Source organism: Montipora foliosa, chromosome 14, assembly GCF_036669935.1.
Source record: "Montipora foliosa isolate CH-2021 chromosome 14, ASM3666993v2, whole genome shotgun sequence".
NCBI lineage: Eukaryota > Metazoa > Cnidaria > Anthozoa > Scleractinia > Acroporidae > Montipora > Montipora foliosa.
The window spans coordinates 4,055,534-4,074,391 of record NC_090882.1 but is presented as its reverse complement, the minus strand read 5'-3'; the positions used below and the strand labels follow the sequence as shown (position 1 = coordinate 4,074,391).

Sequence of the window (18,858 nt, the reverse complement as noted above, 5' to 3'; positions counted from 1 at the left end):
GGCCGCATCAGGCATCCGGAATCTACTGAGGGGGAATTTGAATTTAAGACATGGACTCGCCGGAGTCTAAGGTTGAACTGCTTTAGCTTGGGCAATAGACTTGTAAAGCATGTGTTCGAAAATGTCCTGTAACACGGATGACGTTGATGGTGTAAACATAAAATCTTGCTTCGACTCGTTCAGGCTTCGTTATGGAATTTCGTTGCAGATTTCGAGTAACTTTAAGCGAAATGGCCAAGTTGTATTGATTTTTATTATATTAACGAATGGTAACTTATGTCCTCTAGTCCATCTGATTAACCGGGCCTTATTTTCATCTCGACTCTGGCGAGCGAGAAGTTGGCGTTTTTCCACGTAACCCACCGAATTCCCACAATACCTTGCGTGCTGTGAGTACCATTTTCATATAAACCTGTTAGACAAGCTTGTGGCTGGCAATCCTTGAACCACCAGCCTCCACGGGCCGTTATTGCGCAGTTTGATCCTGATTTATCGTTATCCCATTGTTTCGTGGTAAATTTCATTTCATTGTGGTAGCGAAACGAATCTCCTGCATTGCCTATGGGAAAGAAAAACGAAATGTGTTGAGAGGATATTACATGGCCGCGCGGGGATAGTATATAATGGTAACAGGACTGAGTGGAGTCCAATTTGGTCTGTAATCATAGGAGTGATTAGGGAGTTTAAGAAACCACGACGGCTACGGCGACGAAAGCGTCACTTCAAAATATCAGTTTGAGCTGTTCTAAGTACTTCATGATTATTCCATCTTGTTTATATTATTCAATGTGAGCGAAGTGTCCTATAACTGGATTGGTACGGAAGGATTTGAAGTAAAGAGTGAGACTGAAAGTATCACCTTAGTTTGTCCACGTTGTCGTCAAACCCTTAAAATTGGCCATTTCACGTAGTAGTTTTGACGAGTACGACAGCGAATTGTTCAAAAATGCGTGCCGCACGTTCAGCACGATCTTTTTGGTTTTTTTACCCAATAATATTACTGCTTCTTGGCGTTGTCGTTGCCGTAGCCGTCTTCGTTTGTTAAACTCCCTATTAACAAAATCGGACAACCGCGTAGCGGGAGTCCGATTTGTTTAATCACGAGTGTGATTACAGACTGAATTGGACGACACGAAGTCCTATTACCAATTAATCATAACCATTACACTTTCCGAGAAAACAAAATTAATGCATTCCTTTTTCACTGTCTAATGTTACAAATTTGTCAATTTTGGAAAATCCCCAGTTTGGTAGGGTAAGTCGTTTCCTGAAATCAAAGCAGATCAAACCAAATTTGAGTGACCGGAGAAACACCTTTCAGAACAGAGAAGAGAACCAACAAACTTAACTAGTCGGGAATCGAACCTGGGACGACACATTGGTGGATGGCGAGTGAGTGCTCTCACCACTGGTACTGCGCCGACACTCCGCCGACACTGTGCCAACACTGCTACCACAAAAAGCCAATATTTATGTACGAAGCTTTTACTGATGCCAAGTGGGTTTGTAATGTTTGCGAGAGCTATTTTAACATTCGATGTCTCGATTTTCGTTTGCGGTATCTCTCTGGGAGATATCTTCATTTCAGGATATCAGGATTATTGTTATGGAAGATGATGGATGTTGCGTACCTGAATACTCTCCAACCGTTATCTTCAACTTTGAAGCCAAGTCCCCCAGTAACGTCCCAGAATACTCTGCGTAACGTTTTTCTCCATCCGGGGCTTCCAGATCGAACCTTAGGGTGAATGGATTGGCACCTGTCAATCTTCGTATCTTCTCCAATGCCATCAAATATTCTCCGGTGATGTCACCAAGACCGTCATACACATATGCTCTTTTACCCCGATCGAAAGTTAAGGAACCGTCGAAACGACGAAGTAGCAACGTCCAACCACCGCTCGCCGTTTGCTGGTCGCAAAACACTCCGAATGCACCTTGCCCATCCGAAGGATCGACGCGGTATATACCGCTGACCGTGAAGCCTGCATCATAGATTTCGCTGCAGTTGCGGAGAACTTCGAATGAAAATAAAGTGAATTGGTGATTAGGAAAAGAGTACGGTTATAGTTTAATGCGCAACGTTTTTATATCATAAAGGAAATAAAAAGAAAAGTGGTACAAGTTGACGAGAGGGAGAAATTCTCTCATTCAAGAGTTGAACAAGCAAGCATTCCTTTGTTATTGGTTCGGAGGAATTGAAAAATAGTTCGTGTAACGTGTGTATCAGCATTCTAGTGGCAGAGGCAAGCTCGTGGACTTCTCAGTTTAATTTGACTGACTTTCAATTAGGCATTGATCAGTATTCCATTATTTAAAATTGTTTCCAAATGGGCCTCTCAATACACGTCGATTGAAAGTCTTACTATTTACGTATACAATTTAAACTCCCCAAAATGTCACGAGTTGAGACCTAATTTTCTTTTCTCCTTTGTAAAATATGAGGAATAATTGATAGTTATGTGTAATAATATAAAAAGTAATAAATAACGATTTATATTGAATAACGATCACACTCACACTTGAATTCTATGTGCAAGTTTCTACGAAAACAAAAGTGACGCTGATCCTAAATGCGCATGCGCTTTTCTTTTCTTGTGGTATGCATTTTTTTTGGAAAAGCCTATTGGTAGCTTTGTCGTCACGTTATCACCGCCATGTGGGATGACACAAACAACAGAGACCCAATTACCTTTTGTCCGCCTTCCAGAATTTGTGCATTACACCGAAGCTATCTGTTTCTAGTAATAACTTTGTGACACAGGCAGAGGAAAAGCACCCGCGATAGTGAAATACTCACGAAGTTCTGGAAGCGACAAAGACGCATACATTTGCCTTCCCAACAATTCTTAAGTTAAATTTACAATCGATTGTGAGCTTTTCCTTACCAGGGGCTTGTATTGCATGTCGGCAAGGAGGTGCCATTGCCTGAGACTGGTTAGACTGTGAATTGGTACAGTTCTGAGTTGTGTTGGTAAGCTGTGGTTCTTTTTCTTCGGTTTCTGATAAAGACGAGTTCATCCGTTGGATAAGAAGCTGTAGATCTGGTATCATGGAAGTGTAATTGAAAATTGCTGTCAACAATTGTGTCTGGTTGATATATAAGGAGTAAAATTCGTCTGGGATGAATTCCTCTGAAAGAAAAAGTAAAACCAAGACGATTAGGTAACAAACGTATTCGTTGGAATAGTGATACGACAATTATCCAGAGTCAGGATTTTGTCGATCATTGCAATTTTGAAATATCCTATAACCACTTGGAAGCCGGATGAAATAAAATGATAAATCTTCAAAGCCTTTTCCAACACGATCACCTATCAACCAATCATAAGCAAAAATGAAACTACGAAGACCTTGCTGTTCTCGTTTTCCCGCGTTTCGCGTCTCTATCGTGTTGTCACTGGTCCATTTAACCGTTAGAGTCTATTTTAATTTGCTTATATAAAAAGTTCTTACTTTGACATTGGTCAGCAATCTGTGACGCCACATAACCATTGCTTGGCGACGGACTGGATGAACTGATGGACGTAAACGCTGAAGACTGAGTAACAGGAATTGATAGAGATATGCTTGGGGATGGGCCAGGCGGAGTGATGGATGTGGAAGCCGAGGAAAATTCAATTGGACTGGACTGAGAAACAGAGATTGCCAAAGATATCTTTGCGGATGGCCCAGGCGGACTGATGGTTGTAAACGCTGAGGAAAATTCAACTGGGTTAGACTTAGGAACAAGGATTGCTGAAGGTATACTTGGCGACAGGCTTAGCGGAAGTCTGGACATGGTAGCCGAGGAAAATTCAATTGAGCTGGACTGAGGAACAGGGATTCCCAAAGATATGTTTGGGGATGGACCAGGCGAACTGATAGACGTAAAGGCCGACAAAAATTCAACTTGGCTGGACTGAAGAACAAGAATTTCTGAAGATATGCTTGTCGATGAGCTAAACGGATTCCTAGATGTGATAGCTGAGGAAAGCTTAATTGGGCTGGACTGTAGAACACGGATTGCCGAAGATATGTTTGAGGATGGGCCAAGCGAACTGATGGACGTAAAGGTCGAAGAGAATTCATCTGGGCTGGACTGAGGAACAAGAATTGCTGAAGATATGCTTGGCAGTGAGCTTGGCGGATTAATATTCCTGAAAGTTATTGCAGGGGAAAACTCAACTGGGCTGGACTGAGGAACAAGCATACTTGAAGATGTGCTTTGCGACGGGTTAGGCGGACTGCTAGACGTGATAACCGAGGAAAATTAAAGGGAATTGGCCTTGGGAACAAAGATTGCCGAAGAAATGGTTGGTTTTGTGCAGTTGCTTATTATTTCAGTACGAGTTCTATAAATAGTAGAAGCCGAAGGAAAAGGACTTCGTGAACCAGCACAGTTAGGATCTGAAAACAAAACAAAACAAAAAAATATTGCGTTACTAATTGGTCTGTGGGTGCTGAGATGTTATAACATAAACGTTGTTGAAGTCATTCAGAGTCTTACCAAAGCTTCCATTGCAGACGTAGATACTCATCTTCATGCCGTTAGATGTTTCACAATGTCCTCCTTCTTCATTGGAAAGCGACTGATTTGTACCATTGGAGGTCGCTGAGGAAAACTGATCAAATTAGTCACAGCTTAATAGTAAACTTTGCTCGTGTTCTCACGGCAGAACTGAAAACATATTTTCCTATTAACTTCATTAACCAGTACCAGCAGTTGAAGACAAGACAACGTGAACGAGAACGGCACAAATCAATAATATCAAATAACAAAAACAAAGCCTCTGCACTCTCCGCAGGTGCGTTGTACGGTTTTGTTTCTTTGCTGTTATTTGCCTGAAAACGATGTGAAATGACCGCTTTTGAGGTTATATGGAGACCGCGCGCATCCAACTAGAAACTGACGATTTTCTCTCCACACATCCACACCGTTTATGCCAATGTTATTCCTGGAAAATTGGCTCACACTTTTCCAGCCAAAAGACGTGGAATAATCACGAAATGTAACAATAGAGCGGTTTTCGAATGAGTGTCGTAAAACCAAAACCAAAGTAATTACTTTGGCCAATCAAAAAAGACGGAGACAATCCAGTACACCAATTAAAACTCGAAGTAATTACACGTAGCCGACACAAAGCGCGGGAAAATGTGCACGCGCGAGCCACGATTGGTTTTGGTTTCACTTCTGATTGGTTGAAAAAGTGGCGCGAGAACTTTGAACCAATCACTGAGTGAAGTAATCATAAACCAAAGTAATTATCTAATTACTTTCGACAGTCAATTGAAAACTACTCTAACACGAAGCCATTAGCATTATTTTTGATGACGTTCTCGTAGCTTTCGTCGTCTTTCGTGCTTATATTTCACGGAAGTAATCTTTGCTTTGTATACAAGTACCCAAAGGTCGCTATAAATAGCACTGAAGTCGACTTAGCTTAAAGATATTCTCTTTCGAAAAAAGTTGAATCTCATCGCCATTACGCACATTTCGCTTTTTTTTTCTGGTGAGATTCATTTCAACAAGTTTGTAAGAGTTTTTTCTTTTTGGCATGATTTAACCGTAAGGCTAACTTTGCTCCACATTTCTCCTGAACATTACACAATAACCCCCTCGCCGCTCTCGGCTTAAAGCCAGATTCTTCCAAGAATCATCAGCAAATCAATTTTTCCTGCATTCTAGCCAGGAATTATATCTGGATGAGCAAAAGAAAAAGAAACCGCACCAAAAGTAGAAGGCTTCCTACAATACTTGAAATCAATTTACAGTATAGAGGCCAATGCACAAAGCGCTGTTCCCAAAAAAGTGGAAAACTTTGAACACATTATTTTGGTAAGCCTTTTCTTTTAGTCAACAGTGTCTCTTGATCCACTGAATTTTCTGCCTGTTTTTTGACTTTTGGTACACATGCTCCGCAATCACTGCCTTTCAAGTAATAAAAACACAAAGTGCTTTGTATATATTAGCACCCTATTATAACTGGAAGTTAGTGTAATAGTGTAAGTATTGTATTGTAATGTATTGTAAGTAGAGTGCGTATTTGTAAAAATGGAAAAAAAAAAAAAAAAAAAAAGGAGTTTTCAAAAAAGGCAGTCATTTGTCTTACGTCATAGGGACCAATCACCTCTGATTGGCTGAGAATGTAGCGCAAGACATTCAAGCTAACCAATGAGCCCCACGTAGTCGTGAAACAAAGAAACTTTAAGCAAGGTGATGAAGAAATCAACTAGACGTCATCTGAAGATATAACTTCGCGTTATTGTAATCAAGTCGCGGTGAATCCAATTATTCCGGGTTGTAAATCATTTCATCAACAATCCACTGAGGGATTTAAAATGTTTTCAACGGCGTGAAATTTAAGAGAGAAAATAGGAATTCATCTCCCGGTGCTTGCCTCCTTCAAAAAATTAGTAATTTCATATAGTTATCAGGAAAAAAAAAGGCAAAGACATAACGTGTAGAGCAGATATTTTTACATGGCCATTGTTCTCTGAAGTTCTTGTTTTCGTTGATTCTGGCTTTGCTAATGTATTAAGTGACTAATTAATTAGGATGGGTTCCTTATGTTGAAAACTGCTCTCTTACCTATAAAGTAATACCGTGTTCCTGGCTCGAATTCCAGACCTCCTGCGCTGTATTCTTTAAATACCATCGCGTAATATTTCAGCTCGTTTGGATTATTACACAGCAATAAATTCTGGCTGAAAGCGGAACTCGTATTCACTTTGCAGGATTCGTATTCTTGTTTCCCCACAGGTAACCCAGGCTCACTGTGTGCGTCACGTAGGTATTAAAATATGGAGAACATATGAGGCGAAGTTTAGGTCTGAAAATTTGCTAGAAAATGGTAATAAAAATCGATAAAACTTATCATGTGGTGAACTGTTGTTGTCTTTAATACGTACACGAAGTTTCGGGGAAAATGGTCCCCGTTCACCTTCCTTCATAATATAGTGACAAGGTAGGAGACGGAAGCCAGCGTCGGGACTCCGATCGACCCAAAACAAGCACGATTTTTTCCGCGAAAATCAAATCCAGTCGCTAAATAAACACGCCAGGTTCGTGGAATAGGAATTTCTCTAAACCATGAATCCACTGAAGCATCTCCAGGTAGCAACGTGGAGCCACCAGACTCCGTAAAACTTGTAAGTTAACCTGCTAAAATGGCGGTCAGAAAGCGTGGTACTCACGAAGTGCCCAATTCAAAATGGCACTGAACTCCGGACGCCTGGTGACGAGTATAATAAGTTCTGGAGGGAGGGGAGTCCCAAATTCCTAAAAATAAAACTCACTGAGCAATTTTTTGGGACTCCCCTCCCTCGAGGGAGACTTATTATACTCGTCACCAGGCGTCCAGAGTTCAGTGCCATTTTGAATTGGGCACTTCGTGAGTACCACGTTTTCTGGCCGCCATTTTAGCAGGTTAACTTACAAGTTTTACGGAGTCTGGTGGCTCCACGTTGCTACCTGGAGATGCTTCAGTGGATTCATGGTTTAGAGAAATTCCTATTCCACGAACCTGGCGTGTTTATTTAGCGACTGGATTTGATTTTCGCGGAAAAAATCGTGCTTGTTTTGGGTCGATCGGAGTCCCGACGCTGGCTTCCGTCTCCTACCTTGTCACTATATTATGAAGGAAGGTGAACGGGGACCATTTTCCCCGAAACTTCGTGTACGTATTAAAGACAACAACAGTTCACCACATGATAAGTTTTATCGATTTTTATTACCATTTTCTAGCAAATTTTCAGACCTAAACTTCGCCTCATATGTTCTCCATATTTTAATACCTACGTGACGCACACAGTGAGCCTGGGTTACCTGTGGTTTCCCCACCATCCACATGTTTTCGTAGAGGTCTTCTTGTGGAGCGCATGCGTCCTGTTTATTTAACACGATAGCTGAATGCGGACACAAGATGTTGAGCTTCGAATTTAGGTGAACAACAATTTCAACGTTTTGACCAAACCTGAAATGGAATGCATTACATAAAAAATCCAAGGCATTGAAAAACTACATGAGATGACCAAACTTGAGTACGTCTGGAGGACGTTAGCACCCAACGTCAACTTTGGAATAGTTTCTTTAAACAGCCACACCGAATTTCTGGAAAGTTATTATTTTGCTTTCCATGTCGAACGACTTGAAATAATCGCGAAATGACTGGAATAACGCAAAGTTGTTTTTAGTTGCGGTTTTGTAGCTCGTAGCCCGGTGTCGTCGTTGTTCGTGCTTTAGTTCCCTAACTTCCTAGAAGACGTGAAATGATCAAATTGGTGATGATGAGGAGCTAAGGTGTATACACCATCCAAACATTCTCGCCGTTCATACCAGTTTTAGTCCTGGAAAGTTGATACACACACTCCAGAACGAACGACTTGGGATAATAGCGAAAGTATTAGAATTAGTTTTGCTCACGTTCCCTAATTACAATTATGGTAAACCTAGTTGCTACCGGGACCATCGTTGACGAATAAAGTTGGTGGCGAAAGATTTGAACTTGGGAAATTACCACCCAAACCCAACGCGTTTACTAATTGGTTAAGCCGCATCCACCACCAAATTTCTGAAATGTGCAAGACCGAGAGTTATACTTACAAAGGATTTCGTGGATTCCAGTGAATAGAAGGGTGCAAAGTCGCATCACCAAAGGAAGTGATGGCAATGAGCAAGATTTGAGCAGCGTGCAAAAAATTGGTCATGATTTTAGGAATCCCAGTCACTTTTATATCTTTTGCATGTCCGATTGGCGTCAACCTATTAATCGAACTGTTTTGATAAGTTCAGTAAGAACCTCATAAAATTATTGCAGATTTTTCCTTTGTGATCGTAATAATAGAATCTTTTTTAATTATCCCTGACTTGCATGTTCGTCATCGCCGTCACGAAGACAATGGATCTGCCACTGGGGACTAATTAGGTTCTTTTGTTTCTACAAACAACATAGCATCAATGACGCCACAATTTTAACGTTATTGGTGTCTCAAAAGAGTTTCCTTGTCAAGAACAGTCGTGAGGTTCTACACTTTTTGTATCCTACTAAACCAATTTTATTATCTTCAGTTCGAGTTAACTTTTGTTATGGAGGTCAGTGTATTAGAACAAACGTGGGCTAACTTTAATTTAGCACCGAATACCTGAAGTCTTGTCTTGTAACTTGTCACTTAACGTAAGTGTTGAGAACGTAATATTAATGTAATTCAGCAAAAGAATTAGGTATTTTTTTGTTTTGAAGATTATCGAATTCCCAAGAGAAAAACTTAACTATCTATGAGAACATTTCGTTGAACCAAAAGAAGCCGATTTGTCATTCTTTGCACGAGACTCGATGCGTTGAGGTCGAACGGCACGGCGCATGCTTCGTTGGAGGGTTACATTTTCTCTGGATAAAACTCGAAGCAGCTTCGTATTCTTGACTGTCCAAGCACATCTAAGTCGTTTTGTCTACATTGCTTCGAGTTGAGACTGTCTAGTGTCTAGTGTCTAGTGTCAGCCTGCGTAGGTACATCGACGCTAATTGTCAGCGGTAATGCTTGGGATCACAAGCGCGCGTGTCTTTGAAGCCATGATTTGCTTTTATTTCAAATATGCTTTTTAACCATATCCATCCGTCTCACGATGTACGAAGTTAGATGACGACACTCGCACTCGGGAGCATTCTACTTTCAATTACGCATTAATGAAATGTCTCCGACCTTATTGGAAAAGAACAAGTCGTTGGATCCTGTCATTAAAAATTCGAGCGTGAACAAGTTCCAAAGTTCCGGTATGGAGAGTCTCTTGGTCGGAAGCTTTCGCTTCTAGAACATAATCCGGTGCTTGATTTGGAAGTTTTGTCACGTGATTTAGATGGAGAATGATCATTCAACAAAAAGTCCTGGTTGATCGCGGGGAGCTGGTACTCAACTGGTTTAAAGTTAGGGTGAGACCTTGAGCGGTGGACGAGATTCCGATGGTCACAAATTTATCCATAACCGCCAGTCTCTTTTAGCAAGAATATCAGGTGGTGTCTTCAGTGGGATGTTTTTGTTTTCAGGCAGCTCGTATTTCCACTTGAGTGAAATGAACTCTTCGGTGGTCCCAGCCTGTGGGAGACCAAGCTCTATTATGTCTCCTCACAGCGGCGGAACGAGTCAGAGAAGCGAGAGAGAGCAGTAACATAATCAGAGTTTAAGACAAAGCTTGGAAATTCTCGATGTTTTTGGCGGGATTTTTCTGTAATGCATCGGGCTGTCCAGAAAATCTTAACTACCCTTAAAACGTTTATTCTGCGCTTTCACTGTTTTAATGTAATACAATTTTTCAAGTAGTTAACGTATTCTTATGACATAATACAGGACGCCATTTTGTTAGTAGTCACTGCTCCAAAGTAATTTGAATAGGTCACTCTTGGACTAGCAAAGAAGATAAGCAGTGAAAGCGCCCTTCGCCTCAAATTGCCTCGTTTTTACCTCGTCATATTGGACTCCACCCTGCAAGCAGAGCCTTTCTTTTGCTTGCTCGACTTTGGCGTTCTCGAGAAAGGCTCTGCATGAATCGAGTAAGATCTTTATTGAATATGCGCTGTATGTTGCCAGGATACAGTCTCGAACCCAAGTCTAATATGCCAGATCTCGCCGCCATCTTGGTTTTTCCATGGTACAACGGGCTCAATTATAACCATCGGTTTTGTCACTAAAGGGACGCTCGCACTGGAATAACCGGTTTGACGAGAGAAAACAAGATTGACTAGTCCAGAAGCTCGGGCTGCGGCGGCTTCAAAGAGTTGACGCGATTCGGGCAGAGCCTACTTTTCTCCTCCTCAGTAAAGAAAAAGACAAATGGAGGCTCTGCTCGCAGGGTGATTGGACTCTTGCTTCTATTACTCAAGTATAGGGAAGATATCTGTTTACAAACATTGATTTTGTTATTCAAATGTGCCAACCACAGGAACAAAAGACTCCTTGTTTCGGCGGCCAATGAAGCTCTGGTTGGCTCATAAACGACAATAGGTGACGTCAACGATATCTTCCCAATCATGAAACAACAATCATGTCCACAGCACTTTCATATCTTTTGGCTTTTCTTGTTTTCAGTCTTCAGATCTCTGTGTCTTCTTGTCCCTTTACCATGTTGAAGGGGCTTTGTCAGGGCCGTACATTTGATTTTTGTGTAGTTTTACCAATGAATCGCTCGCCCGTACTCGCTATGCAATTTAACGTAAACCCAGAAATTACTTTTAAACAACAGAACTCAAAGCAAGTGAAATTATGATCCTCGCAGTTATGAACGCAATTTTAGCAATTTCGTAGTTAAAGTGCCCCTGTGATCAAAAAAACCACTTCCTTTTTTCCTTCAGATTTTGAAAGTGTGTTTGCTTAACACCTGACTGACAAAATTTTAAGCTTTGATTTTTATCTAAAGGCCGTTTACTTTGAGTGTAAGTTTTGGATTTCACGGTCCGCCATTAGTCACGTTCAAAACTGACCGATTGGACCTCAGACGGTTGGATCCAGGGAAAAGTGACGTCAGAGGCTCACTAGCTTAAAATTTCAGCGTGTGAACGCAGCTTATTATATATGCAAAGCGTGAGTTTAAAAGTCTGAAAGCCCAAAACCCCCGTGCTGCATATTAATTCTGCGGCGTACACACGTATTGCATTCTTAAACTAGTTAGCCTTTGACGTCATTTTCTCCTCGATCCAGCTCTCTCAAGAACATAATGTTAGTAATGGCGGACCATTAAATAGGAAAATTCCAGTTAAAATAAAGAGGTGTCTTTTTGAAATCAAGGCTTAAAACGTGGGTCACTTAGTGTTTAGTTAACATAGTTTTCAAATCTAAAGAAAAATATGAATTGATTTTCTGGTCACAGGGGCACTTTAAACCTAAAAAATTCAGGATTTCAACGGGGTTTGAACTAGTGACCTCGCGATTCCGGTACGACGCTCTAACCAACTGAGCCATGAAGCTACTGACGTTGGGAGCTGGTCATTTGTGGGTTCTAATGTTCCCGTGATGGATGAATCAACGAATGGATTGATCCTAATGAAATGATATTAAAGGAATCGTATATTGATCTGTGGATATGAAATTAAGAGAAGCTATGATCCTCGTAATCTTCAGGCTTTTCCACGCAATTGTTAAAATTGCGTTCATAACTGCGAGGATCTTAGCTTCACTTGATTTCATATCGCAGTTCAATACATGATTCCTTACACACATCATTTCATTCGTTAGAACTCAAAGCTTCGTGACGAAAAGTGTCAATCGAGTATACATAATTTAAGTAACAACTGCAAAAGAGATATAAACTTTGAAAAACTGTTTGGCTGAACAGTTTTCAATAGCTCTAATTTCAATCCATTTTATTTTCCTTCAATTTTTCCCTTTGTATTTGTTGTTTTATTCAAACCTTTTTAAGACTACGACAGGCATGTTTCGGCAGTTGCCTCTGCCATCTTCAGTGTGAAATGAACAATAAATTACAGTGAAATATAAATACTAGAGAAATTACAATAATAATAATGACAATAATTAAGACTGCGACAGACATGTTTCGGCAGTTGCCTCTGCCATCTTCCGTCCGTGTGAAATGAACAATAAATTACAGTGAAATATAAATACTAGAGAAATTACAATAATAATAATGACAATAATTAAGACTACGACAGACATGTCTCGGCAGTTGCCTCTGCCATCTTCAGTGTGAAATGAACAATTAGTATTATTGTCATTATTATTATTGTAATTTCTCTAGTATTTATATTTCACTGTAATTTATTGTTCATTTCACACTGAAGATGGCAGAGACAACTGCCGAAACATGTCTGTCGTAGTCTTAATTATTGTCATTATTATTATTATTGTAATTTCTCTAGTATTTATATTTCACTGTAATTTATTGTTCATTTCACACTGAAGATGGCAGAGACAACTGCCGAAACCATCTCGATGCATTAACTATGATATAGTCAAGACTTCATTTCACGTAAGTAAAATTCTATTGGTCTTGTCTGGACCACGTGCTCGCTCTCGGGTTCCACGGCGACCCTGTTACAATGATGATGACAAGACAGCAAGAAAAAGGGCCGCCTAAATCCCTGGACATTAGAAAGTAACATGAAGGGATGTAATGTTGAGTTGAGTAAAATGAGCAACACTGTCAAGTTATACACATTTGAGCCATACGTTATTGAAGAAGGAAAATATGTCAGTAAGTAAGTCGTGTAGTTTGGAATGCGACAAACCGTATGTACAGCGGTAACTAAAACAAGAAGTCTTGTGAGGTTTTTCCGCGCGCGAATTCGCGCAGCTTGCGATATCTCTGTGGCTACCCGTTGTCTTTTCCATAGAATGAAGATAATTTGAGAGTACAAAATAAACATCACAACCACTGAGCTTGTGCCAAGAAAAAATACACACGCTACGTAAGCTTTAGGAGAGATCCAGTGAGGCCATTCTTCAACGCAAAATTGTGTTTGTTCGTCGTATGCAAAGACGACCATTGTTGGTAGATTCGCCGCAGCGGCCGTGATCCAACAGATGGCGACAACTGTCTTAAGGCGCAAAGACGTTAAAGTTGTCCCTTGATTTGGAGATCGGATCGAAGTGAAGCGTTCAACAGCAATGGCGATGAGCAGAAACCCAGAGGCTGTAGAGCTTGTCCACAAAACTCCACTCCCTGTGATGAACTTGCACAGAAAGTCGCCTGTTTTGCCGGTCGGATGCCGAAACGCTTCACTAAAAACGTGTCGCGGCAGAATCCACAAACCGATCATAATGTCCGAGATCGCCAGGTTGAATATTAGGTTGTTCATGGGTATCGTTAAAGACTTGCTTCGATACATTGCGACACAAAGAATCACGTTAAACGTTATGCATATTGTTTCCAAGATGGAGAAAAGAGTAAGAAGAACGATATCAAATCCGCTGGTCATGGCGTCTTTGTCAAGCCACCAGTGCTGAAACTGACCTTAGGTCAATTGAAGAAGCTCTGCTGCTTTTAATGGCCGGCTATCAAGAACTTTCACGCCTGAAACAAATGCAATTAAAGGAGTTAGTGGCGCAAATGTAAAAAAAAAATGCTGCTTTGTTATGACGTCAGTGTTTTAACAAACGCTAAAAATTTTTCAGTAATATTTTGACTGAGCAAAAGAAAACAAATCGCCGTTATCTTTTGACGTTTTATCACTGTGATGGTCAAAATAGAGCAAGTTTCAATCGAGTGTCGTAAAACCAAAACCAAAGTAATTACTTTAGCCAATCAGAAAGGACGGAGACAATTCGGTAAACGAATCAAAACTCGAAGTAATATTACACGTAGTCGACACAAAGCGCGGGAAAATGTGCACGCGCGAGCCACTATTGGTTTTGGTTTCACTTCTGATTGGTTGAAAAAGTGGCGCGAGAACTTAGAACCAATCACTGAGTGAACTTGTCATAAACCAAAGCAATTTGCTCAGTAATTACTTTTGACACTCAATTGAAAACCACTCTATAGTTATTAGTTCCAGCTACTGTTAAGTTCACCCCCATAGACTGACGAAAATCCAATTCGGTGATTTACAGAGAAGGAACTTTCTTTTCTCTTGTAGATCTTACTCTGTCTAACGCCGGACGATTTCACTCGTCAAGGGGGCTGCTTTACTGTGAAAGCGTTAAGAAAGTTATCAGAATATCTGGCCACTTGGTGGTTGTACATGTACTCGCAAAGTAGGGATAGCACATTTACCGATAAGGCGGCCATCTTGGATTATGTTGTTGTGAGGGATATATGATGGGCTGCCCAGGAGGCAGATACATAGAATCTGTGGGCATCATGACTTTGAAATCCACATCGGGAGAAAAGTTCAATGAGCAAAATCAGATTTTTAGATTTGATTTAAACTGGAAATCCAAAGATCTGGCTTTTAAGATAAAAATACGCACTTCCCAATCGATTTTCTAATTTCAAGATCAGTTGTATGGTAAAAGAAAAGATGCAAATATCTGTTAACTTGTTTCACAGGTACCGGTATTAGCATTTGCATGGGAGCAGGGATGGCGTAGTGGTGAGACACCTCCTCCTCCACTCGCATCCAACCCTGGCTGCCAATGTGGCCCGGGTTCGATTAACAGACTTGGCATCACATGTGGGTTAAGTTTGTTAGTTCTCCACTCTGCTCCGACAGGTTTTTCTCCGGTTACTCCGGTTTTTCTCTCTCCTCAAAAACCAACCAACCATTTCGATTATGATACGAGTTGATTTGGTTTGGTTTTGATATCTGTACTGCGTCTTAAGCTAAGCGTTAAATACAGCTGACACTTGAGAACAAAAACCCATTTTATACCCACATGACATTTGCCACCTTGGCACCCCTAAAAATATCTCCCTCAGAACATTAGGTGGCCGCCCTTTGTGACTTCTGAGCGTGCGCTATTTTTCCGGGGAACCGGCCGCTGAAAAAAACCATTAAGCACCGCGACAGCGCATGCTCTACATTTATTAATTTTGGATCTGAGTAGAAAATGAAGGCAGCTTTCAGGATATGAGATAAATTTCCTGTAATTAACTGATTTGACGATCTTCTTTACGTCCGTTTTTCAGAATTACACACACTAAGTATATTGATGAATTTTAAAGGTTAATAATAATGGTCATTCCATTTTTTGCATGGCCCCCAGCCTTTCTTTTGCTGTGTTGTATAATTAAGTTAATAGGTTTTTTTTTGTGTGTTTGCTTTTAAACCATCTGTTCAGACGGAATAGTTTCCTGTGGGTAAAATGAATAAAAACAACAATTCTTTCGATTTCAATGAAAAATATAAAATCTTTGCTGGAAAATTGAGTTCAGGATTCAGAATTTTTTTCGATCACGCATAAAGTGCGTCAAAAGTGCCCTCAATCATATCGTTTTAGAGTCGGTAAATTTTCTTTGCTATCCCTAGGTATATTAAATTCTTATCCTCAAATGTTTGATGCAAATTTGTCTTCAAAGGCAACGGAGCCAACTGAGGGGGTATATCACTGAACCGAAGAAAAATCTCAAGACATAAAGTGCACTGATTAGAAACGGAATCGGCTAATTTTAAAGCCGATTTTGATAACGACTAAAAACCGAATAAAAAACTGCCCAACACCAAAACTGGAACGCGACAGATTTGCTACAAGTAGGACCGAAAGATGGCAAAATTCGATTCGCAAAACCAAATTCTTCGGTAATCCCTAATCAAATGGAGCTCACCTTGTCACCTTGTAGCTAAAAACGAAAGCGTTCGTCCAGTCAATGCTGTACCCATTGAAAAAGGGCTCCTTTATGGTTGATACAGATATGAGCTCACAGAGAGCATTTGTGCACGTAATATTATGAGGTCGAAACTCACAGCAATATCAAGGAGGCTCTAAACATGTCGTTTACGCTAAGATGAAATGAAAAGCTTTTCCGTAAAGATTTAAATATGTTTTGTTACCTCAGTACATTGTAACCGGAAATATGTCTCCCATTGATATAAAACTTAAGACCAGCTGTTCCCAGTTGTTCAAAGGTTTGGATAAATTTATCCGACCAGTGGGTGAGTCCCTATCTAGTGCATGAAAGATACTCCAAGTTGAACTTTGGCTAAGGTTATCGTTCACGCCCTTACTTAGATGTGCGATTACTCGATCAAATAAAGACATCTTTGAACAGAGACTGAAACTGTTGAATAGTGACTTACCCACCGGTTTAAGTTAACCGGGGGTCTGGTTTTGCGAGGTTCATCTGATATTAACGTTTTCCACACGTTTTAACTTCTACAGAGAAACCGGTAGATTAATGTAAACGTAAGCTTGCATAGGTGTTAAATATTTTTAATTAACAAATGAGGACAATTTAGTCGTTTTTCTTATAATTAAGGCAAGCAAAAACTTCCATCTTAAAGGAAAAACAACAACGATCTCGGTTGAAGTCACCTTCGTCAGATATTCCGAAAATTCATGAACGTTCGAGCAGATATGCGGTTATTTACTGCTGGGAGAACCAGCTGTAGGCTTAATATCAGATGAACCTCCATAAAGCTCGAAACGTCAGCTTTCCAACTCTTTCACGGTGGTTATTCGACCTTTATCAACTCGTTTGATAAAATCAATTTCTGTTAATTCAATCTCCCACCGACTTCAGTACCACAGTTTCTTTAGAAACTAAAATTTTGTCAACTTTTTTTATCGCTTTCTACAAGTTAAGTTATTGAACATTTAATAACAGCAATTTTGCGACCTTTTTGAAAAACTGAAATTGAGTGTAAACCTCTGTCAGTTAACTCGCCGTATTTCATATAGTACTTTAGTACTGTTTTAAATTTCAGCGGCTTACTCAACGTCGAAACATCTTTTTGGTAAATTTAAAATGCATTATTCAACAGAACACCCTCGTTCAGTTCGCTAACATTAAAATAAGCTTGTAAAGTAAAGTAACGTCGATAGCTCGAAACAGTAATTCAACTGACAAACCTGAGGTCGACGGTGCGCTCATTTTACTCCCCCCTCTCCATCAGTGCTCCGTTTTACGGGTATTTAAAGCTACTTAGCTACACGGAAAGGAAAGAAGTCGAAACAAGGATGCGAGATCCGGGAATTGAACTAAGAACCTCTTGCACCAAGGCCGCGCACTAACCGACTGTGCCATCCTTGCTCCTTTTAGGTATTGCATTCCAGTTTCTTTTTCCTGAAAGTGATAACATACAAGAAGACCAAACCACAAAATCTCACTCACCTACAACGAGCGGAATGGTCGAAGTTGGCGACTAAAATTTAAATCAATGTCTCAATGCAAACGATCGAGAAACGTTCATAGAATGCACAATGTCATAAGGTTCAATAAAGAAGCTGTCCGAAATGTCAATAAACCTTCAAGTAAAAAAAAAATGTCATCGATAAATATCCAATATCGGACTGAATGATTGGCAGTTGTGTTCGTTTTTTAACTTGACATAATCGATAAGTTGATTTTATGATCTGGCTAATGGCACAAATCGTCGCCCTGAAAGCACTTTTCTTATCTTGGACAACTTGACAGGAACTAGAGACGGGTAACCCGTCTTAAGTGTGAAAACGAAACGGTGTTCATTTTAGACGGATAATCCGTCCATTTTCACCCGTCCGATTATCCGTATAGGCGGACCTCAGAATATCCGAAATACTAAGCGAAGCACTCAATTTTGTTCTATTACTAAAATACACCCTAAATGTATGACACTATAAGCTTACATGTAAAAAAAAACAATGGCCCTGCAATTTAATGTTTTGTCGTTTTTGTCCCGAAAAACTGCAGGTTTTAAGTACAGTATTATTTTTTTAAATTGATAAAGAGAATCTTAAGCCGTATAATTAAATAGCGTGATTTTACATTAATAAAAAGGCTTTCTGAAATAAAATGAATGAGCACCCCTTCAAGAGATATGACTTGATGTTTCGTGCACGGCAAGTGAATAATTATTTAACGATTATTTGCCGAAGGCAAACTGAATATTACATTCAGTTTTCCTATAGTTTGAATTAGAATGTGCTCGGATGTTTGGCAGGGTGCGTTGAATTTTCCGTGCCCCGAAGGTGTGAAGAACTTGATAAAATGGGCAAAACGTTTGCGATTATGAAATGCCACATTATCGAATAAAGGATTAGTCATACACCACTGCAAAACCTTTCTTACAAAACAATTTTTTGCAACTCGAACATTGAGAGCAAATATGTTTCAGTTCATAGTCGATGTTTTGTGAATCGGAAACACAATCAGTGTACAATATATTACGCTTTAAATTCAAACATTTCAAATCCTGTTTGAGTTCAATAGGGTATTGAAAAACTGAAAGTCAATATTTGTGAGGTTCAGCGGCCAACCCAAGGCTGAAATTTGTTGTTTGAAAAAAAAAAAGTGAT

General features: G+C 40.1%; 2 protein-coding genes across 4 annotated transcripts; both read right to left on the bottom strand.

The window, feature by feature from the left end:
* Positions 1-2,796: 2,796 nt before the first annotated feature.
* LOC137985531 (uncharacterized) lies at positions 2,797-4,192 on the bottom strand. The gene is made up of 2 exons (XM_068833150.1): positions 3,457-4,192; positions 2,797-3,134 (listed from the first exon to the last, which is right to left on the bottom strand). Exons 1-2 carry the CDS (start codon positions 4,190-4,192, stop codon positions 2,797-2,799), a joined length of 1,074 nt encoding a protein of 357 aa, XP_068689251.1.
* Positions 4,193-12,797: 8,605 nt separating this feature from the next.
* LOC137985012 (somatostatin receptor type 4-like) lies at positions 12,798-17,918 on the bottom strand. 3 transcript variants are annotated; one of them, XM_068832405.1, is made up of 2 exons: positions 17,696-17,918; positions 12,798-13,999 (listed from the first exon to the last, which is right to left on the bottom strand). In XM_068832405.1, the coding sequence occupies exon 2, from the start codon at positions 13,902-13,904 to the stop codon at positions 12,939-12,941; it is 966 nt and encodes a 321-aa protein (XP_068688506.1). In that variant the 5' UTR covers positions 13,905-13,999; positions 17,696-17,918; the 3' UTR covers positions 12,798-12,938. The 3 variants fall into 3 exon arrangements, with proteins under 3 accessions (XP_068688506.1, XP_068688505.1, XP_068688507.1); XM_068832404.1 differs by lacking the exon at positions 17,696-17,918 and adding an exon at positions 17,434-17,674; XM_068832406.1 differs by lacking the exon at positions 17,696-17,918 and adding an exon at positions 16,190-16,544.
* Positions 17,919-18,858: the final 940 nt, after the last annotated feature.